The 24,034-nt window shown below is 41.3% G+C and overlaps 4 protein-coding genes and 1 non-coding gene across 5 annotated transcripts; 1 reads left to right on the top strand and 4 right to left on the bottom strand.

Annotated features, from left to right (window-relative positions):
* Positions 1-2,067: 2,067 nt before the first annotated feature.
* Positions 2,068-5,180, bottom strand: cbx7b (chromobox homolog 7b). Its single transcript, XM_030775943.1, has 6 exons — positions 5,112-5,180; positions 4,000-4,043; positions 3,677-3,742; positions 3,504-3,570; positions 2,654-3,011; positions 2,068-2,252 (listed from the first exon to the last, which is right to left on the bottom strand). Exons 1-6 carry the CDS (start codon positions 5,178-5,180, stop codon positions 2,068-2,070), a joined length of 789 nt encoding a protein of 262 aa, XP_030631803.1.
* A 1,983-nt stretch (positions 5,181-7,163) lies between these two features.
* On the bottom strand, positions 7,164-10,762 carry josd1 (Josephin domain containing 1). The gene is made up of 5 exons (XM_030774130.1): positions 10,702-10,762; positions 9,500-10,226; positions 9,248-9,376; positions 8,891-9,085; positions 7,164-7,744 (listed from the first exon to the last, which is right to left on the bottom strand). The coding sequence occupies exons 2-5, from the start codon at positions 9,781-9,783 to the stop codon at positions 7,642-7,644; spliced, it is 711 nt and encodes a 236-aa protein (XP_030629990.1). The 5' UTR covers positions 9,784-10,226; positions 10,702-10,762; the 3' UTR covers positions 7,164-7,641.
* An 872-nt stretch (positions 10,763-11,634) lies between these two features.
* On the bottom strand, positions 11,635-11,707 carry trnav-cac (transfer RNA valine (anticodon CAC)). Its single transcript has one exon. It is a non-coding gene; the product is annotated as a tRNA-Val (tRNA).
* Positions 11,708-16,558: 4,851 nt separating this feature from the next.
* Positions 16,559-20,323, bottom strand: xrcc6 (X-ray repair complementing defective repair in Chinese hamster cells 6). The gene is made up of 12 exons (XM_030775310.1): positions 20,097-20,323; positions 19,875-19,987; positions 19,624-19,765; positions 19,207-19,458; positions 18,900-19,086; positions 18,379-18,565; positions 18,120-18,288; positions 17,771-17,932; positions 17,399-17,528; positions 17,156-17,256; positions 16,903-17,019; positions 16,559-16,828 (listed from the first exon to the last, which is right to left on the bottom strand). The coding sequence occupies exons 1-12, from the start codon at positions 20,167-20,169 to the stop codon at positions 16,626-16,628; spliced, it is 1,836 nt and encodes a 611-aa protein (XP_030631170.1). The 5' UTR covers positions 20,170-20,323; the 3' UTR covers positions 16,559-16,625.
* Positions 20,324-21,110: 787 nt separating this feature from the next.
* desi1b (desumoylating isopeptidase 1b) lies at positions 21,111-23,723 on the top strand. The gene is made up of 6 exons (XM_030775337.1): positions 21,111-21,201; positions 21,524-21,545; positions 21,820-21,889; positions 22,185-22,294; positions 22,507-22,629; positions 23,063-23,723. Exons 1-6 carry the CDS (start codon positions 21,111-21,113, stop codon positions 23,154-23,156), a joined length of 510 nt encoding a protein of 169 aa, XP_030631197.1. The 3' UTR covers positions 23,157-23,723.
* Positions 23,724-24,034: the final 311 nt, after the last annotated feature.

Consider the following 24,034-nt stretch of genomic DNA (forward strand, 5'->3'; position numbering starts at 1 on the left):
TTTACTATTGCAGAACCCACATCATTATTTTTAGAAGCCCTGTACTGGTGAATATTGATTTTCACAAATTACTTTCTGTTCTCTGGGATTCTTTTCACTTTTTTTTAAAACAAAAGCAAATCAATTGACAGATTTGACACATTTATCTTTATTACAATATAAAAAGCATATTTCTAGTGGATGGTCCGGTACAAATACTGACATGATTCATTTATAGCCTCACAATGCAAAAGTTCTCCATTTTAAAGTGCAATTTTTCAACTCTGCAGTTTCAGAAGTACAGGAGAAGCAGCCACATAAACAATACGAAATATGTGCAGTTCTCTCATCATTACTAACTCGATTAATATTGATTATGAATATAAAACAGTGATTTAAGTTCTTTGAAATAATACATATTCTACAGAATAAATATGATACATTCGCATCAACATAGAAAAATATAAATAACAAAACATCCACTTCATTGTTTATCTAATCTTAGAAAACAGAAGGGGTCATTTTTTTTTTGCCAATTATTCAATTGTACATTATAGTATCTTTGTACCATTGGTATCCAGTGGGGGTGTTTTTTTCCCCCCCAAAGTCTGATGCTCTTTTTCCGTAAGATGACAAAGTCACAGGGCATCATATTTCAGAGGACCATAAAATTATCAACAGTCATTTCAGTTACTGGCATCATTATCATGTGAGCAATTTTGTGTATGTGTGAAAGTACAGCAGTTACAATTCAGTCTAGTGCACAGATCAAAGAAGAGGAGAAGGAGGGCATTAGTGTTTAAAAAAAAGAAAAAAAAATGGAGGGGGGGGGGGGGGGGGGGGGGGGGGGGCCTTTGCTCAAAGTCAATGCTGCAAAATCAGCAAGAAAAAAAGGGTTCCAAGCAAACAGGCGAATATCTCAACGAACAACATCCATTCTCGATTTCCTCTGACGCAAAGACTCAAGAATTCAAGAAAATGCACCCACCCCTCTAATTTCCAAATTTGGAGCTTCCGATTCCCCCTGATCTCTCGTAAGCCTTTTCTCACACGCAGAGGCCGCTTCACAGTCTAGGTGAATGAGGCAAACACACGCTTCCCCTAGCACGTGTCGATGCGGCTACAGCATCAACTACACTGTCAAGCAACGCAGCACATTTGAAAGAACGTGCGGTTTGAAAATTCCTGCAATTACGCAAGCAGTCGGAGAGCTACCCCGGACAACACACCGGCTCAAGGGAATGTGGTTGATTGGTATCCTTTGTATCGCTGGCCAAAGTCAGTAAGTGTGGCACAGGATATGGGATCTTCACTACACTACACCTTAACCAGGTGTACTGCTCAGGGATCATTTTAAGAGACTGATAACTTTTGTTTAAGATTTTGTATAACTGCACTATTTCAAATATGTAATCCCTGAAAAGCTAAAGAAATCACAACTTGGACAAGACAGTTCAGTTCAATAGATAATTCACTGCTATACATTATTATGACCGTCTATCCGTCGACTCGAGTGGAATAAACACATTTTGCCCAACCAGTGCTGAATAAGAATTTCTCATTGCTAGAAGGAACACGTTCAGAACATGTGATATGGTAAATATAACAGATTGGGTTAAGCTCGTAACCTTTTCAAAATGGTTTCAAATGTTGGAATGAATGTACCATTGCAATTGAGGTTAGAGGACTCAACTAACTCATAACCTAACTAATAATGAAAGTATGTCCTTAAAGGGGATTTACCATGTGACAAAAAAATCAGCTTCTTTTGAACTACTTATGCATGAGATTGGCCTAGACATGTCGAAGTTCATATGGCATTCAAACATGAGCATTTACCTGTTTGTATCCAAATGTAGCGGTGTGTTTGTACTGACCGTCTAAACGAATGATTGCGTATATCCGTGTACGAATAGTGGACAACAGAAATGTTTGGGGATAAGGTCAGAGAGACAGAAGTGATATAGAGAAAGTTGTTGTCACGAAAGGCAAAAGAAAAGACTACGTCAAATGCTTCACTTTTAACCTTTTACCCTCTCTCTCTCTCTGTTCCTTTAGCCACTCACGATCAATTTCCTTGTGCGTTTATTAGAAATCTAGTTCCCAGCTCCTGAAGAAACCTTTCGCCACTAGGGCCTCCCTAAAAGTGACCGTCAGCGAATTGATGGTGACATCTGTCACGGTTACTTCCCCAGGATCCATCAGTGGACTCCAGTCCTCGGTTCTCTGAGATACTGACGTTTCATCTGAACCAATCATCGAACCCCAAGCCGCTCTCCTAGCCTGCCCTAGAGAACAACAGAGAGAGAGAAACAGAGGGAGAAAGAATGAACTGGACTTGTATGTACTGTATAATACATACATATGATGTAAAACTACAAGTTTAGGTTCATCTGATTGACTCTGATGCAGGTCAGAAGAAAACACATGGAAACACACAAATATTCACTCAAGTGGTTCCTATTATGTGTTTACAGCCGTTCTTTGACCGAGCTGATCACGATACATGTTAGGTCTGCTATCGTTGTTTACTGACCCAGACTGAGAGAGCTTACCTCTTTTGGGAGTTTGCCCAGTAAGGCTATCTAAGAAACAACACAGCAGTATCCTGATATTGAATTAGGTCAATGAGGTGGTGATTGTTCCCTGCCCCGTGACTCACTGACATACTTACTGTTTATAACGTCTCTTTCTATCTCTGCTGCTGCCTGTGTCCTCTCCTGACTGGTGCCAACCTCTTCCTCTGTGTCCTGCTCATCTTCTTCATCTTCCTCATCCTCCTCTCTCTCCTCCCAGTCTTCCTCAGAGGGGTCTCGGCCGGGCGGGAGGGCCTGCTGAGGTGAGGTGATGCACACAAACTGCGACTTCCTCTTTTTTTTCTTGTGCTGGGCTAAACGGCGATACAAATTTCCCTGCGCTGACTGAAACCTCTGATCGTCCGGTTCTAAGGAACGTGTGAGTGACAGACGCAGGCGGGTTGGGGGCTTTTCAGTGACTTTGTGTGCACTTCGCAGATCCATCGTGTAAATATTCTACAAATGGAGAGAGATAGAAAGACCAAGCTTATATTAAACCTTCACTTAAACCTTAACCATGTTTTGATTAGCTAACAGGGGCAGCCTGCGGCCTAAGGGTTAGAGAAGCAGGCTTGTGAGAGAGAGGTCGCCAGTTTGACTCCCAGGACCGGCAGGGAAAACATCCACAGCTGAAGTGCCCTTGGGCAAGGTACTTAACCCCTAACTGCTCCCCGGGGCACTGGTGCACTGCCCACTGCTCCTGCACTTAGTGGTTGTGTGTGTGCTCACTACTGGTGTGTAAGGATGGGTTAAATACAGAGGTCAAATTCACCGCTCACAGTGTGTACATGCGAGCATGGAGATTTAATCTTTACAAAAAACATGTTTGTCTTTCAAAAGACGGTTAGGAAGATGAAGAAGAAGACGCAGAGAAAAGGAAAGTGACGCTGACAGGAGGAGAGATAGAAAGAGAAGGGCAGAATATCGACTTGCCGATGAGAAAATTACCTGTAAGAGTACCCTCTTGGGTTTAGGGCCCCTCTTTCTGTGGCCGACTGCTCTTTCTCTCTGCTCTCTGGAAGAGGAAGAAAGCAAAAGGGGAAAATTTTCAAACGGGCTGATGGTGTTATTGTAACAGGCGATCATTGAGGTTTGTCCCCGAGGGCTGAAACTGCACTCACTTTTCCTCATAGGCCACAACCAACCGAGGGTCCAGGATATGTTCCTCTGGCTCCCATGTACTGTACCTATGCAAACCAATCAAATGTCAGCAAACAGGCACAATCACACAGGGCTGTAGAGGACTTTTAATTTTAAGAGTGAACACAGACTAGGTCTGTGGATAATGTTTTGTTAAATAGTTAAAAACTATGACAGAATGACAGAAACAATATTTGTTGAGAAACAATAATGCCCTGACATTTGGCTAAAAAAAATAAAAAGAAAAAAAGAAGAAGCTGAAATTGAATGAATGAAACTGAATAAATTGAATCATAAAACTTACTTAGGGGGCCACCCCTTCCATTTCAGCAAATATTCCACGTGGCCCTGGTACATTCATATATTCAAATTAGTTAACAACATAACACACACGCAAACGCGCGCGCGCGCGCGCACAAACAAACAGACCCTACGGCAACATTCATTTTACTGTGCAGTATGGCTACTCTAAAATTCCCTCTATCTGCTTTTTAGCCTAATAGTATTTATGCATTCAAAACAGGTTTCAGTGTGTCTACATAATCTTCCACAAGTTCCTCAACATTAAAGGAAACCGTCAGCACAGCACATACGAGCAGTAAAATTCCCCTTTAAATAGTCATGTCATGGGGTGACGTAATGCCTTATTAACTGACCAGCGTCCAGGGATGGGAAATCCGAATCCGCAAATTAAATTCTTACTCCCTCTCATACGACTTCATTTTGGGTTATTTTAAATGACGAGATATTGGGGGTGGGCGGGGCAACGCAGCCATAACATTTCAGCTGTGGTGTGCACATGGCACAAGGCATACTCTGAGCAAATCCTTACTCATGTTTACATAGGTTCATGCGTTCGAGATATCGCATTCATCTAATAAATACAATGATAATCCAAAAACGACACACATTGACAAACCTTCATTTCCAGTACAGTGGCCATAGCATATGAAGGTTGCTTGCATGCATATTAAAACATATTCTATAGTTGTGTGAAATACTACGTACATGATCGCTTCGAGCATTTTACATTTTCAAGCTACCTTACTTAATTTAACAATGTGAGCGATCTCCATTAGAAAATAAACTGCGTAGTTACCCAGCGGCGCTCACATTCATGCGTCATGCATCAAAGCAAAGAAGGAGATAATTACCCTAAAATCACCACCTTCCTCAAATGAATTACAATTCAATGCCCAGCCCGAGTATGAACGCGATGACAAGATGCTACTATGTTTAAGGCTGGGTACGCTCTCCCAACACCCGCCCCTAGTGTATGTTTATCACCGGAGTTTGCGGAGTATTCTGAGTCACTTCAACGTCTAAAATGACTAAAATCCTTATGACAACACGCTACACGCATCCGTGATAACGGGCTCTGACGCAACGTAATGTTTTCTTCATGAAGATCCTTACCCGTCTTACTCTTTTCTTGATTATTGATTCAACGGCAAACACTTGTTCACCAATAGCGGACAGTTCCATCGCTGCAGTTGCGCTGTTCAAACGCTCTTCGGAAAAAATAGTCAAGTGGCACTCGCAGCTTTGTAGTTGCTCTTTTCTGGGTGATAAAAATCTAAGTTTAAAATGTAAAACACTGGAGTACGCACGTTACTTCATGGCAAGTCTCCATGAACTGCAGTCTATCTGTATCTCAGCAGCTTCAGGTGAAATTCATTGCTCTATTTCCTTGTACTAGATCTTTCTGCGTAGTGACTTTTCAAATCTGCGACACATCTGCACCACCGAGCGCGCCCCCGTGCGTCACAGCTCATCCCCGAATACGGACGAGAGTCAACAAGAAGCTGAACCTCACATGCTGGTAGAGAAATCCCTGTAATTGTACCGTACAATTTTCTCTCGCGTTTCTCTTGCGTTCCCCTGCGTTTATTTAAAATATATATATTTTAAATAAAGGCAGATTTGTGTCACTTACAACTCCTCAGCTATGAGTGTCCTGCATAAGACTACGTCTCTCGGGATGCGTAAAAGTAGAAATCTCACACGGAGTATATACAAAGACATTTTAATGACGTCACTGCACAGACTTATAACAGATAATACATAAAGTGCCATAGCAAGCATTCTATTTGACTGAGAAAAACAAACAAACAAACAAACAATGAAAATATGTTTTAATCATATTCCCCTGAACATAGGGCAACGGGGTCTGAGATTGTCATGGCAAAAATTTTCAAACCACTGTTTTTTTTTTTTAAGTGAAGCACCTTGGTATGTGGGATGTGGAATGTTATTAAAATGGATTGTGTCCACTTTCAGGATTACAGGAGGCAAAAAATAATTACCACTCCTGGAATGGCTTTCTTTTTTTTCTTTCTTTTTTTTTTCCTTTTGAAATTGAACTGAATCGCATGTGACCAGATGCTGGAGAGGAAAGAGAAGAAAACCTGAGGTGGTGCATCGGAGTTCCCTTAAAGTAAAGCAATGTCATCTCACTCAGTCAAATCCTTAATTTCTCTTAAATCGTTGGATGTGTACAGATGACTCATCAAACACAAAAGACAAAAAAAAAACAACTACTGCATTTCTTAAGTAAGTGACCATCCATCCCGCACCAGTGTCATCTGCCTAAACTTGACTTTGTCGCGTTTCGATAAAAATACACACTTTTCTAAGTCTTAGCTAAACGTTCACTCAGCCCTAAAGTGCCATCCTCCCTCAATGTAACATTGTAACAATGTAACATTAACGTAACATTTTTTTTTTCTGAATATAACCTGACCTCACAGCATGCTCTGTAAAAAATAATTACAACCATTTTGAAAATACAGTACAGCGTTTTTTTTTGGCAGCTGGACAAAAACCAAATCCTACACTACTTTTAACAGGGATAAAAACAGGCAAATTTTGGTTTTCGGGATAGCACATGTGCATTTTGGATCAGAGACAGATGAATGAGTAACAAGACATGTTTTTTTTTTGTTTTTTTTTAAATATATGTCTATATATAATATGTATATATACATATAACTGGTGTATGCTATGAACAGATTGACATGAAACGTAGTTACCGTGACGACACATCTTACTGCATTCCATAGGACTTTTCTCATTTGTAACTACCTGACAAACATAGGCGAGCAAAACACATTGAGGCATAGGTGCATGGACTTCTTCTTCTTTTTTTTTTTTCGTTGTTTCTGAGCAGAGAGAATGCTTTGTAGCTCCAGACAAAGAGCACTTATGCATCCTTTCCACTGACTAGCTTTTGACCAAACACGCTCTTTCAATATGAATTGTAATTTACCAGGAAGGGAGGCTGACTAAATACACAACCAGAACTATGCAAGGAGAAAAAAAATGAGGGAAAAAGGAAAAGTAAAAAGGCAATTGTGGGAAGTGATGTATACATAAAAAGCAGTACTGATTTCTTTTTTTTTTTTTTTTTTTTTTTTACAAAGAGTAAGACCTCTCGTTTTCAAATCAGATACAGTACAAAAAAAAAAGAAGTATTCTGTGTATTAAAAAACAGTATTAGAATCCCAGATGCCAAACAGAATTATCACAAATCAGTGTAGTGTTGTGTGATTCTGTCATCTCCCTGTGCATGTTTTTTTTTTTTAATTTTTTTTTTTTACTGCTTTAATCTCTTTGGGCAGAGTCCAGCAGTGTGTGTTCTTTTGTGTGTGTGTGTGTGTGTGTGTGTGTGTCTGTGTGTGTGTGTGTGTGTGTGTCTGTGTCTGTGTCTGTGTGTGTGTGTCCGTGTGTGTAAACAAAAAGAAAGTCTGGCCAGTGTGCTTTCGTGACAGATTTGAGTGAGTAAGTCCCCTTTGCTCTCACATTGGTTTCCTGATTGAAACTCACATTCCCTCCCTCCTGAGCACAGACTGGAGAGTTCCAAAAAAAAAAAAAACCCCCCCCCTCCCCAAAAAAAACAACAAATACCCCCTAAAAAACAAAAAAAACGAATGTCTTTCAGAAACATTCAACAGGCATCAGACCTCCATGTCTGGTGGACTTCCACTTCCTCTGGTACAACCAATAGGAGTTCACAGTTCTTCCCTCGCAGCTGGTGACGCAAAAACTTCCTGTGATGGTACCAAAACAACAGGTAACATGATGTGAAATCAAATTTACAGAAAGTATACAAATCCTCACGTTTGAACCAAATAAATGACCAAATAAATAGAGTTGTGTTATGACAGCGCTGAGTTAATAAATAATAACAATAGTAATAACAAATAATCTATCACTATCCATCTGAAAAAAAAAAAAACCCAGACTAGTCAAGTCGGATTTCATCATGACAACGGCACTGTAAAGGACAAGCTAGCTAGACTGCCAACAACAACATGGCAGAAAACCTCTTTGATTTTATACTTCCCCTCCTAACCACTACTCTGGGATTTACTGTGTGCAGTTTTTCAGAAGCTGAATTTAGTCATTGGTTTCCAGTATCAGTGTGCTTATACCAGACACCACCCCCCCCCTCAAAAAAAAAAAAACCCTCACACAAAACGTGTGATTAGCATATGCTAGCACTCACAGGAAATGCGCTAGTTCACTCCATCACCACAGAGTTTTAACCGAGTACACATGGCGACGTGAAGCTTGTGTGCGAGTTTGTTTTAAGACTGGAATTGTCAGAAAGTTCTTCATTGAAAGGTGAGACGCTGTCATTGACCAAACTGTTCAGAGGACTGTTACAACAGGCTCCCTCAAATCCCAGACGTCCAGAGCCCAGATGGTTTATGCTCAAACCTCACAATTTGTTTATTCTTACATGTAAAACAGGTGTGCACTCCCTTCAGCCAATCAGAGACCACTGTGTTTGGAGCGAAAACCAGCAGGGCTTTCCACTTCCAGGGTCAGATTCGAAGAACAATGTTTTATAAAAACTAAAGCTATGCAACCAAATGATACCTCTTACAGTAACACTGCCAACTGGAGAAGTTAACACTCATCAAAGTACATCCTGAATATTTACAATAACTCAAAAGTGGTTTGTCTCTTCAATGTTAAGGTAACTCAGTTGAAACTTGTATTCAAAATGAATTCAGTCCTATTCATCTTACGAAAAACACAGTACACAAGTGACCCAAAAACTCTGACAGAGAACAACAACAACCTGCTCTCTCAAGCTAATCATATCATTAACACAACATATATAGTTATCTCCATATCTATGTACAAAACAGTATATTACTCATGTCTGCGATGTGATTGGTCTGTACCTGAGCTCCTCAGCTGTTCCAATAGCATGGGGACTGCGGAGTTTAGAGTCCAGATTGTAGTAGACTCCGCCCACTTCCCTTACCCCAATCCAGTGTTGGCGTTTGAGAGGCAGGCGCAGTGGTCCCCAGCGTAGGTTTGAGGGGACGTTTAAGATGAAGCCTGTAACGTTGGGGAGAGCAATGCTGCCAACATCCCTGAAGTGAAAACAAACAAACAAACAAACAAACAAAAAATCTCAAATCACGTGTTAGCTTTGAGGGAGAAATGTCAGAAGACACTGAAGCATGTAAAATTTAAGGGGGATATTAGAAAACAACAAGCATCATTTTGACAAATAGAAGAGAAAAAAAAAATACCTCCTCTTGTCCCACCAGACAGCCTCAAAGCCACGGGTCTGCAAAGCCGCCATGATGACGTTAACATCGTAGTTTCCGTTACCCAGCATGCTCTTCTTGTGGGGTGTTACCAATGTGCTGGGTGAGAGTCTGAGGGAAGTCAAACAGTGGCATTGGTGACATCAGTGAGACAAAGAGTGTGAACAGAGAGAAAGATGCCCTACTGCTCATAAACAGGCCCCCCCTCACAGAGAAACTGTCTCCAGTACTCACCTCTGGTAAATCTCCTGAAGTGCCTCCCGGCTGAAGGCCGCGCCGTCCTGGAAGACGTTGTTGAGCGCGTGCAGGGCGCACAGTTCTTTGCGTTGTTTCTCGTGATAGATGGAAGGAGGCGGAGCCGGGGAGAGAGACGACCCCGTGTCAGATTTCTCCTCCACCTGAGACCCGCACCTGACGTCACCCTCTCCTTTCTGCTTGCTGACTTTCCACGGCATACAACCCAGCTCCTCGAAACCCCCCCTCCCCCTCCCCTTACCAGAACGTGGAGTACTCCCCATCCCTGTTTCTGCTACGCCACAGCTAACAACCTCATGGCAATCTTTACGCTGTCAGAGGGGTCTGTGGCAAGGGGAGGGGAAGGTAGCTAGCGAGAGAAAAGTTGAGCCAGTGCACCTCGGATGTCCGGGCTCGATCAATTAAGCGGTGACAGAAAAGTCGGTGCACCTCAAAAAGTGTGATGCATTTAAAGGCAAAAGTGTTTTGTTCTGTCTTCAGCAATCTCCATTCTGTGTTCTTGATTCACTCAGCATTTCTGTGATCACTGACGCAAAGCAGTCCTTCTTTCCATCTTGACGAACACCACAGATCAGTAAAACGCGATACCGCTGAGTAGAGGAGAAACTTGGTCAGCAGATCCAAATCCCGCTTAGGTGATTGTGGTGGTGCCTTAGTGGTGATGATACCATGGAAACGGTTGTTGTAGATTTCACCTCGTCCAGGGCTAAAAAGGAAAAGCAAGAAATTAAGAGGGCAGAAGTTCACGTTATACTGTGCATATGTGATGAGATAGAAGAGGGCACGGGAAAAAAGTTTTACAGATTTAGACCCATATTATTCGCAGAGTATTCAAACTGGTTTTAGGATCGTGTTCTTGAGCATTATAGTGGATCTTGAGAGGGGGAGGGGGGAGGCTAGATATTTGAACGAACAGCTGATTGGATGTCACTTGATATCCAGTGGACGGAGAAAAATGTGTCCGAATGTGTCATAAGTTAACTAGTAGAAAGTAATTTTCAAATATAAACTAAAATCGGTAAAACACAGCTATATAACAATTAAAAAAAAAGCTCAGTGGCTAACGTTAGCTGTCGTTCCCAGACCTCTCGGTATTTCAGCTAGCTGTGTGCTACTCGACAGACAACATTAGATAAAGCAGCAAAATCCTCAAAATTGAACAATGCGTTTGACCGACCTACCTTTGCCCTATGTCAGCATGGAGGACTCTGATCTTCTCTTTCCAAATGGGTTGTTGTTTTTGACTCTTTTCCAAAGGTTGTTTATTCCTTTGTCTCTTACACTTTTTCCTTATAGCTCCGTATCTCAACATGGGCATGCGCACAACGTCATTTGCGTTCTGCTTGCTTGTCACGGCCTGCGTCATGGGCTAAATGTGTACTTTAGTCCCTCCCATGGGAATGCGAAAAACGTTTTATCAATCACAATTAAATTAAATCAGTTACAGTTAAAGGGGATTAATTCAATTCAGCGACAATTTACATATACACAAAATAGCAATAATATTTTTAATTATCATTCTTTTTAATAATAAGTTGTGGGTAGAGATATCTCACTGAGTGAACAGTTCATGTTGAAATTTTGTGTACAATGACATCAGAGGTAGACTTGAATTAAAAAACAAAAACAAGCTCGTGGAGTGCAGAAGTCTTGCTATTCGGCTATGACATGCAGCAGAGTAGCTGAAAGGGATTTGAAAAGGACATAGGAAAACACGCAAGGCACCTCTTAAAATTAGTTTCTTGGCGCTTGGGGTTAAGTCCACAAATCTGGGGTTAAAGGTCTACGGAGTCGCTACCTTTCACGTGACAATGTCTATGCCGTAAAATATATTGTTTCTGAGCATACTGACAGAGCCGACAATCCTGGAATATTTCAAATATAGCACACATGAAAACATGCTGATAGGTTGATAAGACATCTTAAATATACAGGGATTGCTCTAAACCAGGTCTTCTGGTTTCTGATGGTCCTGTGGCGAAACAAAATCAAGAGAGATGAAGAATAGATTTGTACCATTAAAATACATTGTTTCTGAGAATTGCGAACATATCAACGAAGTCGAGAATCATGAATCGCGTCTAATAAGGTAAGCACAAGGAAAACGCAAGTGATGTTTCCGCCCGGTTTCGAACCGGGGACCTTTCGCGTGTGAGGCGAACGTGATAACCACTACACTACGGAAACTGCTTAACTGAGCAAGCTGTGTCTCTATTGAATCGTTTCTATTTTACCTTATAGTGCCTTGGCAAATTTACAAAACAAAAAAAGAGCGACCAAAAAACAAAACAAATCAAAAAACAAAACAAAAAAAAAAACGTTTACACCAATGACTGAACGCTGGGAAAATCTAGGACTTAATGGACAACACTTAACAACAACAGAAGCAGCAGAAAACACTCTCAAGAAATGTCTAGGAATCACAAAAAAAAAACAGAAGCATAAAAGTGAAACTTGAACCAGGATGGTTTAATTCTTAAACACAGATTACTGCAGACACACCAACTCCCAAAGTCAGCATTCTTTTTGAGACATAGTACAAGAAAGACAAAAGTTTTGAACTTATAAGACACACATGAATGGTAGTAATTGGAGCAAGATCCCAGCCACATCACACATAAGGTTAAGTTAACACATTAATAGTTTAAATGACACTTAACAGGGTCAATACATTATATTGCACTTGATGATAATAGAAAACACAGTGTTAAACCAAACATTAAGAGCCAGCTTGTCAGTGTTCTGCAAGATCCTAGTGTCCACTGTTCAACGCTACAGGCCTTTCCTCTCACCTCCCATTCAATCCCAGTTTTTGAGCTAAAACATCAGCCATGTCTTCCAGCAGTTCCTCTCTGATGCGGTCCTCCCTCCTCTGGAGCTCATGCGTGTAGTGGCCCCTCATGGCCCTCATTTCCACAACCCTCTCTCGCAGCTTCTGGCCAACACGTACCCTGCTCTCAACAGAACACCCAGGCCTCATGTCAATCAACTCAGCCCTCTGGCCACACACGGAAAGAGCTTCCCTCAGAGTTCCAGAACCTTCCTCCAGGAGTTGGACAAGCGTGTAGGACTTGTCTTCAGCACTGACATTGACTAGAACCACCAAAACGTGGCTCATCGCACTTTCACCAAAGAGTTCTGACAAAACCATCAAAGCTTCATCAACACTTTCATGGTTCATTTCATCAGTGCTGGTTATTGGCAAGACCAGCAGGAAGGCGTGAGGCCCAGGACAGGCCAGCTGAATGCTTCGTAAGGCCTCTCTGCCCCTCTCTTTCATACTAAGGGATGACCCAAGGAGATCTGGGGTCTGGACCACTGTCACATCCCATCCATCCACCTCGGCTCTGTGAGTGGTGCATTTCTGGTCAAGACCACTCGGGCCTCTTTTGCAGCCTAGTAAGCTGTCTCCCACTGAGTATCTGGCTGTTCCCCATGGTCCCACCAAGATCATCCGCAGTCTGGGGTCACTGATATGGGGTGTTGAAGGTATAGAGGGCTGTTCAGGCTTTGAATTTTCAGATTGTGATGGTCCTGTGAAGAAAATGAATAAAGACAGTTGAGGAGTAGGTGTGGATGCACTGCTTAGAGGTACAGGCAACAGAAAACTGGAAAAATACCTTCAGTGTAAGAGAAGTATGCAGCTGCATATTACAAGATCACCAGTAAAACGGTTTCAAACCAGTATAGATATAATTTGATAAGTTAAGGCAGCCCTGGTTTGTGAGAAATGCATAATTAAGAAGAAGAATAGACAAGACTGATGGGTGATATTGATTATTAAGACCCACCTTTGAAGTGCTGGGTTAGTTTGGCCAAAGACTCAACACATTGCTTAATGCCTACGACTGAGCCTGAATGGAAATGTAAAAAAGACAAAAAAATATTAAAAATTTGAAAATAAAGATTTTTTTTATTAAATCTGGAGAACAAGGATCAATTGGGTTTATTACCTGCAATGGCTTTAATGACAGTTGGTATCCAACTGAGTTTAGAGAACAGTCCTAGGGAGAGAGAGAGAAGGTCTTCTTATTTTACCCTGACTATGATTTCAAGTTAAAAGAAGCAATTGTAAGAGCATTCAATGTGCTTATGAAAATCTAGCAAGGCTCAAAGTCCAAAGCAAGATATTAGAGATATTGTATAATACAACAGAGGAGAGCAGAACGGGGCACCTATGAAGTTCTCACCAATAACAAATTTCCATATGCAAGACAGCCAGTGAAGGATGGTCTGCAAACCTGAAACACAAAACATAACCAACAGATTTGGCAACCAACTAACCCGATTAACCCCAGCACCAGAGCAATAGAGGGACAGCACTTTTTTGAGTACTTACCCCTGATGGTGTACACCAAACGGCTCACCCAGTTCCATAATGAGGATAATCCTTCAACACAAAGAATGCATGTGACTGAGTTTTAAGCAATATTTTGATACAATAGATCACCTTTTTGTCTGCAGAAATAGTTTAGTGTAACATTAGTAGCTATTAATAATTTATGACAAAGCCTACACCCTTGGGTTTAACATGTCTTTATTAAAAATGGATTAAGCCTACCTGTGAGTGAGCAAATAATGCGAATTGGCCACCTTATTAAAGCTGGAAGAACTGTGACATGTATAATAACAAGTCAGGCACAGAGGTGACTATGCACAGGTAAAGAAACAGAAACAGAAAAAAAAAAAAACCAAACAATATCTTATCAGTGTAGTTTTATTATCACAAATATCTGCTTACAAAACTTACAAATGTTGGCGAAAACAGTCAGCTGTCATTCACAATTACAGTTATGCTATATATATGCATCTTCAATGAAGCTGTAAAGCTGCTGGTGCGCGTGCTTTCGATGATACAGGCAGCGGCAGTAAAATTAAGCCAATAAGATAACTGACCATTTATTGAGGTAAATTTACATACTAACCCTGTGAGAATCTGTAGAGACCATAGCCAACCACAGAGAGTAATGCTGTCATCACTGTATTGAAGTTTATCCATATATCTGAAAAATCAAGAGGAAGGCGCGAGGAATTTGATTAACTTTAAGTCTGGCATGTGAGTTGTCACCTCATTGAACAGAGAAAGAAGAGAGTGTGAAAAAGCCTGTAGCAAATAGGATCCAATAACAACTTCTTCAGCAGTGGTAAAGTAAACAAAAACATCTCTAGCAGACACTACTGATAAGTCAAGGAGGCGTTCTCATGTTTCTCCAGCGGGCTGATCTTATTGTTGTTGTTTGATCTTTGCTGCTGGCATCTGGCGTACTGGTCCAATAGACTACAAAACGATCGTGAAGTTTTATACTACATAAGGTGATATGTAACTAAATTTGAATTTTTATGTTAAACAAAAGGGGGCAAGTTACCGAAATAAAGGTGTAACAAAAGATCACCGAGACGCCAAAGACGTTGACTGACGCGGTCAGAGAACAAGTAGTTTCAGCAATGTACGCTTGTTTACACGTGGAGCCAATGAATGTGATTCTTTCTTACCTGTGATAACTTTGTCTAAATCGTCCCCTTGCTCGCATGGTGAGTTCGCTGTACAAGCGCTGTCCGGCTTACAGTCACACTCCATGTTGCGAACACAATAGTTAAGGCGTCGTCTACGTCATGTGGTTGAAATGCTTCTAGTCCCTGCTTGCTAGACATTTAAGTAATCGCCCATGCGTACGCTATTATGTGTAATCATATCGCGTCGAAAATAATTTCTTGTGATACAGTGTATTCAGCGATTCGGTGTAAATCCTTCGAAAAACGAAACTGATGATTCCAAGCAAGCCTTCAATTAGAATTAGCCAAAGTTACGTAAACTGAACCTGCAAGATAGGCAGGAAAAACTGGATACAGTATACAGATAATTTAAAGGTATTATGAGGAAACGCCAACGTAACATGTTGTACTTGGGCGTCGGTACCACCACGAACCGCCAGAACAGCTCCAGTGTATCTTGACACAGATTCTACGATTGTTAGGAACTGTTGGAATGAAGCTTCATCACTCTGAAACAATCCGTCATTTGCCTTATGGGAGGCAAATGCTCGACCTTGTTTGCTCGTGTAATTTCTTCTTATTATTATTATTATCAATATTGATTGTATGTGTATATTTGTGTCGAGTGTCCATTATATATGCACTTTTCTGCTTGTAAAAATCAGAGAAAGATGATTTCCCCCTGACTGCTCAGTAGATCACTGTTGCTCTTTGCGTCACGTTTCAGGCAAGCATGCATATTTAGGTATAGACGATTTATCTTGGCAAACCAGTCATAGTACTGATCTTCCTGAAGTTTCTTCAGACTGTTTACAACCAGGTGTTTACAACTAGACGTTTGTCGCACTATTGTAGAGGTTATGGGACTGTGATGGACACGTCAATGATTAAGTAAATTCACTTGATTAAAATCTCAAGGGGGCACTTGAGGAAAATAAGTTATCTTGAAGGGATTCTGCTAGCAATAAAGGTTGAGAATGCTTGATCTAGATTAACATTCATAAGTCAGCTCATTCTGAGTTGTATAGACACGACAACTAAAGGGCAGAGATACTCAAACCGACCCTACCCGATGATCTCTCTGATCTCATAACACCTTGTCAAGTTTTCCTCTTGAAACCTCAGCAGGCCAGGCAGCCTTTGCCACTAAATCTCCGGCCAAATGTGCTCCTGCAATCCGCAATCTCTCTCTCTCAAAGTCACTGACGTCTCTTCCTTTAGCCATTGCAGACAAAACGATGAACAATCAGACCTATTCGTCATTTTTATGTATGGCCCAAAACATGACGAGATGCTCATTGGTTGTTTAATTAAGGAACCATAGCCGTGTTGTACTACCTATTCTCAGTTAACACTGAATCCCTCATTTACTTCAAAACTTTATTTATTTTATCAGTTACATGTAACCCTCTCTGATGCACATTCATTCACCGTATCTCTGACATATTTCTGTTTCTTCGTTGTGAACAAAAAGAATGGCATATTAAGAAAAAAAAAAATTACAGCTATGGTATTGAAAGTAAGGCATCAAAACAACTTTATCCTACCCAAAGTAAAATCACATAAACTGCCCCAACAGCAAACAGGCAGGGCCGTTAGTGTATTATGTTGCTTATTTGGATAACTCTTCTGTCAGAGCATCTATGAGCTCTTGTTTCTTGGTCCCTGTGGTTCGTACTCCAAACTGCTTGCAGGCCTCTTTCAGCACAGGAACTGTTAGCTTGCCCAAGGTGCCCTTTGCCACGTGCGCTCTCAACTCTTCTGGCGTAACGTCAACTTTGGGCTTCTTCTCAGCGCCACCCCCTCCTGCCTCAGCTGCAAGACGACGCAATTATTAAAATACGACACCATTAAATCATCTGAACACACGGTGCGAACATCAGGCTCACCTGGTTTGCGTTTGGCAGCGGGCTTGCCCTCAGGGTTGTAGTCAGGAGGATACACGAGGTCCTTGAACTCCTGGGCGAGAGGGCCGAGGCGCTGGTCCATCATATCAACCTTTGGCACTGAGGGAGAGAGAGACCGAACAATGAGTGGAGGATTTGCCAGGGGGCGTTAGCGACAAGAGTTCTACAAAAGATAAACATGCATGGCTTAAAAACTGAAATGAAGGCGACAGACGAGAACGAAAGAAACACTGACTTGTAAAATCCTCTATGCCTTCAGGTGCCAGCAGATCTAGTGCCAAGGCCTCCAGATTCCTGTAGTGCTGTTGCAGGACTGGGTTTTCAAATGCATCGCTCCTGAATAACACACACACGTACTTGTAGATTAAGTAACGAATTTGAAGTGTGCTGTATAATAACTGATATCAAAATAACATCAAATAAAACAAAAATAAATTCGTTTGTACAATCAAAAGGTCAAACAGATGCATGAAATAACCTGTATCGGAAACGGAGCTTTTGCACGATTTCTTTCATCTTGTCGATCTGCACATCAGAGGCAGTAGGAGACTCATGGACGTCCAGGGTGCGAATATCATCAGCGTAAGGCAGGAAAATGGCATGGAAACCTGGGACGTGGAAGCCAGAGATAAAACAGAGACAGTGTGGCCATGAGCTGGTTATTACTAATAATACGCTGGTTATTACTCCAAAATACACTTAACAACAAGAATAATACACGAAAGGTTCTCTATTAATTTTATTACAGGTTAAGCACATAGGTGCACATTTAATGGTCTATCTTGAAGTTCCATTTCCTTGTTTGGTTTGAGCTCTTTGTATTGTTATGAAATAATCAACAAACAGGCACCTGGAGGTACACTCTGAGATTGATTCTCATCCACCTCCTCTCTCTGGGGAACCAGGGCCACAAAGCGAGGGGGAGTATTACGTCGAGGGGTGTACTTGCACAAAGCGAACACATTCCTCTCACTACACCTGCGCAGTAGTGCAGCAAACACACAGGAGCTGCCTGAAGTGGACAGAGAGAGAGATAATAACAGTTTAACAGATTTTATTGACACCACTGTGAAACAGGACCAGAATTCATGGAATCCAGTGCAGGAATTACAACAGTTACGTCTTAGAAGAAAAAAAAAAAAACAACTGAAAAAAAGAAAAAACCCCTTGTGTTCAATTCATGTTCTAATGAGACCGACCTGTAACCTGCTCTTCCTCGGGGTATATGAAGTGGGAGGGCCGGATGTGGTGGTGCAGTTTAAGCCGACTCATTGGTTTGAACCCAATTAGGACAAGACCGGGATCATCAAATTTCCTAATCTCATCAACTTCATCCTTCTCCATCACAATCTGCTTCCTGCCATACACCTTAACAAAGACAAGAGATTCAAAAAGATGAGTATGAACAGGCATAATATCTATTGCTTTCTGAGACATTGAATATTCATTCTAAACTACCTGTGCTCTTTTGGTGTCACTCGGCAGAAGCAGGCTGCCAGTGTGTGTGTGGAAGAGACGCGTCTTGGTACGGACTGGTTCGTTGGTATCCCTGTAGAGTCGGACTGCGGCAGGTTTGGTAGCGGTTCTGGCCAACACGTACACACCCACTGCCACATTCATTCCCTCTCCTAATGACAAAGTCAGCCTTCAGACAAAAGGACAGTAATTACCACCCATCTTCTGAGAACATGAAAAAATGTAACAAACTTGTCTTAAGGATTCTCCATTAAATCTGATTTATTAAAATCACTTAAATAAAAAAAAAGAGGGTCTGTTTTTCAAATTTGTTCTGTGAAGTTTTAATGAGTTCATCAGCATGATTTTCATAACATTTGAAGACCATTCCTTAGAACAAGGCTTAAAATGCATGAAAGATACAACTAATCCAATTTCAGCTCATATAGCACATCTGAATGAATAGAGGGTGGTATCCAGCCAATGAGCAATACACTCATTCTCACTCATTCATTATAACTTACCTGCTCTGAGTTCTTTTCTTCATCTCTTTGGCTCTAACCCTCTTTTGGAGGTCCTCCAGTTTCCCACAAGGCCCTAGCTGCAGACCAAGCTCGCTCTCATCCTCAGGAGGGCTCACGATGTCGCAGAAGAAGAGGGACACGTCAAACCCACCCGGCTTCGTAAGGTGCATCAAGTCTATGATTACACCTGTAAGAGGAACACAGGATAGATAATACAGATGGATAACTTGTAGTGCTGTATCATGCATAGCCTCAGAACGTTAGCTGTTTTCTTGAATCTACGATCCCCATGATATTTTTGTCGCACCTGTCTCCTTCAGGTCAGCAGCTTTGGCACGTGCCTGTCTGTCTCGTGCACTGTCTCCATCATGGGGGTTGTCCCTGCAAGTGAAAATCATGAGGCGTTTGTGCGACAGCCGTAGCTTGATGTCGCTGTAGAGGTTAGAGCAGCACCACAGAGCCTCTCCCAAAGAGGTTTCCCCACTGCCCATGGTATCTGCCGCCACCTGAGCGCCTTTCTCTCCACGTAAACTGTCCAACTCTTGTACACGCCGTGCTCCTGGAGATGAGGAGGATGAAAAGTATAGACACAATTCACGACGTGAATGAAACTTGATGCTGACAGAAAAGCACTGCTGAAAAGTTGTCCTCAAAACTGGAAAAATGTTGATGGTAATAAAATAAATACACATCTGCTGCCCCACAGTAACATACAGTAACTCACCAGGTGAGTCCAGGTCGTGGTAGACATAAACGTGCTTGAAAGAATTCCTTGGATTTTTGCTCTGTTCTGTACCATAGAATATCAGGGCCACTAAGTCTCGGTCACTGCTTATGATCTTGCTGGTGTAAACACTTCGCACACACTAGAAAAGCGAATGAAAGCAACGAAAGTGACGATCTGTGGAAAGTATTTTGCCGCTTAGCTATGACTTAGATATGTGAACTTGAGCTCCAGTGAAAGACTGAACATACCTGTATGGTCATATCGAAGTTTGAAAGCTCTCCATCTTCTCCCTTGACGAACATCTCCTTGGACGCGTCCACTAGAAACACCAGGCTATCACGCCCACTGTTCTTGTAATCCGCTGCATAGTTAAAACGCAGAATGAGATTACGGAGACAGTAATTTCACTTTAAAAAATAATTAAGAGTGAGTTTTGGATTAATGTTTGATTCCACAAGATTCCAATTTACCTGCCCCTTCCTCCCCTTCCTCTTGTTCCACTTCATCCTCCTCCTTCGGGAAGTATGCGTTCCAATCTGCCATTATTTAGGTTTTCTATTATTCCTGTCTGTCAGATCAAAGAAATGCCACAAAAGTTCAGGGGAGTTTGATGCATAGGTTGGTTTCGCGTTGCGACGGGTGCATATAAGACAAACAATTCTCAAATGTATACGAGCAGCAACTTAAGGCACAACATGGAATCCCGCTCAAAGATACTGAGCTACCATATGACCGACAACAGTCTTAACCAATGAACAAACGGAAAAATCTGGTCCTTTGTTTTCTAATTGGCTAGCTGGTCCACACGGAAGTAAATAAACTGCACAGGGACATGCTTTGGCATGTATATATGAATAAAAAAACAAAATGACTCTAGGTACTCAACTCTAAGAACTCTAAGACAACAGAGCTGAACACTTGAAAAGACAAGGAGTTCTTTTAAGGGTCTATAAGCAGGCAGACATTTTGATGAGATACCTATTTACACAATCTGAAAGTTGGTTTGGCACTTCTTCGGTAAACGCAGGGGGCGAGAGTGGCACACACATCGCCCCCTACAGCCAGGATGCCTCAATCTTCAAGAGAAAACGCAAAAATTCAGAAGCATCCGGACATAGCCCGATCTCTCCATTGGCTGATTTCCCGGCTTCAATTTTGACACAACCGGCAGTAGCTTGAGTCACTGTGACACAGCAACCGTAGAACTATAGTAGCCTGGTGTACAACTTATTTAGAACATTTTAGAAAACCGTTGGAACTTAGATTATCATCATAAACTTGGCGTTTTAAAATAGTTATACTCTATCACACACTTCGCTGTCGTAAGCGTAATATTTTGTACGTTAGTAGTGTAGTATAACTTTTTAGCTAGCTGCGCACTAGGGTTAGCAACCTGTAACTATCATTTGCTATTTTGTTTTGGAACAAGTTTACCATTAGCTACACTTGCTACGATAGTTTTAACCATTTTCTACCAGTCAGCTATGGATAATCAAAGCGGATCATACAATGTCAAACTGTATGTGTACGACTTGTCGAAAGGAATGGCACGCCAGTTGAGTCCCATTATGCTGGGTAAGTTTACACAAGATAGACGAGTTAGCTAGCTATTGCTGGGTAGGAAGACCCGAACTGTGGAGGCGCTGCAACGGAATGTTATGCTTTGAGGCAAAACATTTTAGGCAAAGGTGTTCTTGTTGCTTCTCTACTATTCTTGCCGGCGGTGGACTGTTATCACTAAGAGATGACCTAACACTGGTTAAAGACATAAAATCAAAATGCACGAACCATTCCGAAAGTTTTCAGCGATATGGTTACAACAGAAGGCTATTGGCAGATGACTCAGCATTGAGAGCATAGTGTTTACAGCGAATTGATGTGACTTTTTCTTTCGCAGGTAAACAGCTGGACGGAATATGGTGAGCATTCAATAACCGACCATCAAGATGTCAATGAAAAGTCAACATCGCAGTTCAAATTTGTAACGAGTATTCACACTAGAGAGCGCTTGGTGATCTATAGTGTCGAAACATATATACTCCTCAGTACTGCCTTGTGCTCTCGTAGCTGTTGTTACTAACATCCTGTGCTATTGTATATCAAATATTTCGTGACTGAATTTAAATTGTGCGAATTCATTTATGTATGTATGTATTTACTTGTTTCAATTTTATTTTATTTTATTCAAACCAGGCACACATCTATAATAATTCATGGAGAGGAATTCTGTTTTGGAGGACAGGGAATCATGAGCTGTCGACCTGTAAGATAAACTATTAAAAATGTTTCACCTTTGCAGACTTATTTGCTACTGACCAAATAGTATGTTGCTATATGTTTACTTAGTGTATTCACATGACAGTTTAAACAAGCCTCTGGACATGTGACGCAGACATGTTCAAGGAAATACAATTGCATTTCAAAATTTGATCAAGTAGTAACTACACATCACTAACATAATATTGTAAAAAAAAAAAAAAAATCACAATACTAGATAAGGCACAGAATAAATTACAATAATCAATTTAAATTAGACTGCATTTCGATATGTTTTTCAGGGTGGAACAGTTTTGGGGCAGCCTGACTCTATAGTAGACCTGGGGAATACAGAAGTAACTGAGGATATCTTAATGGCATATCTCTCCTCTCTGGGGGAGTCTACTTACAGGTTAGTAAAACCTTTGACTGCATGCATATTAATAATAGCTTGGAAAGCATATTTAGCGTATATGTGTGTGTGTTTGTGTGTGATATCTTTTATAAAATTCAGCAGTAATTGCGTGCTTTTTGTTCAGGCCAGTTGGTTAATGCGCAGTGGTAGCTAATCAGCTCTTTATCCCTGCTCTAACTCTCTCTCTCTCTGTCTCTCTGTGTCCACAGAGCGGACAGCTACAATCTCTTTGAACACAACTGTAACACCTTCAGTAACGAGCTGGCACAGTTCCTAACCGGACGCAAGATCCCCTCTTACATCACTGACCTCCCCTCGGAGGTGCTCGCCACGTAAGTCTTCTCCCTTCGCTCGACAAGAATTCGTGTGGAATTTATCGTCATATTGCCTCTCTTCATATCATATAGCTTTTTGGTTTTTCTCTCCAGTGCTCTTAGCACCTGACAACTAGTCTTCACTCACTGGTTGATTGTACACACGCACACACACACACACAAATGTTTTTTTCATTTAGTAACTTTGGACTACGCTCATGTAGTATTATATAGCGTTAGTAGTAGTAATGCTACATAGTATCATGTATATCCACACACAGTGTTTGTATACAGAACAAATGGAAGGATAAATAGATAAACAGACAATGTAAACACAGTGTTGAATGAACTCTGAAACTAAATTCAAAGTGAATTTAACACTTATCCGTTTGCAGTGTATTTGTGTGTGGTCATTGTAGGTGTAGTTACTGTAGTCCTTCTCCACCCACAGACCCTTTGGCCAGGCTCTCCGCCCTGTTATAGACTCCATGGCCATCACTCCTCCGGGAAGCAGCATCTTTCCTGGACATAACGGCCAGAGATAGACGTCACTGCCCAAAACGTTCCAGTAATATTCCGATAATTCCTTTGTTTTTTTTTTGCACTGACTCATCGTATCGCTGTCATAACACTGTTGTAAACGCGAGTTCGTGTTTGACATATCTGCCCAGTGGCTTTTTGGACCCAGAACAGTTATATGCAGTTGACTGACTACTACAAAGTACTTTCACTCGTTGTTATAATCTAGCAGTAACGATGACGATATGTCAGATACTAACTCAAGTTTGCGACAGTATTGCACAGGCAGCACACCATGAGAACATGTCATAGACAGTCTGTATGTGGACCCATGGTAGACTTGAAGCTCCCATCCCTGAGGTTTCTCTTCTGACATGAATGTGACATGACCGTCCTCACAGCCGATTCTTAACCCACTGATACCACTAAAAACCATGGGACACACACCCACACACACAGCTAAACCTTGCCTTATATTGCCATTAGAAGCCTACTTTAACATGATATATTTTCTGTTTTCCTACCCCCCCTTTTTTTGAAGTTGTATTGAAACAGATCTTAAAGGTGTTCTCTGGATAATATCCTGATTGAGCTTTAGTGCATATTTATCCGTCATACATTACAGGAGCAGAAAATACAAACTCCATATTCAGAACGTTTTTTCTTTTCTTCTCTTATCTTCTTTTTTTTTTTTAATAAGTATGGGTGAACTATTGTAGAGATTCAACAAACCAATCAGGATATTGTACAGACAGCCCCTTTAAGTGAAAGTAACCAATCATCACAGGGCCTACCTCATCCTAGCCTCACTCTGAATTACACTGAACTGAAAAGCACAGCAGTAGTTAGACATGATGAAGGGGTTGCAGTCGTGTTTTTTTTCTCCTGCGTGCGTACAGACCTG

Source organism: Chanos chanos, chromosome 5 (assembly GCF_902362185.1).
Source record: "Chanos chanos chromosome 5, fChaCha1.1, whole genome shotgun sequence".
In the NCBI taxonomy this organism is placed as follows: domain Eukaryota; kingdom Metazoa; phylum Chordata; class Actinopteri; order Gonorynchiformes; family Chanidae; genus Chanos; species Chanos chanos.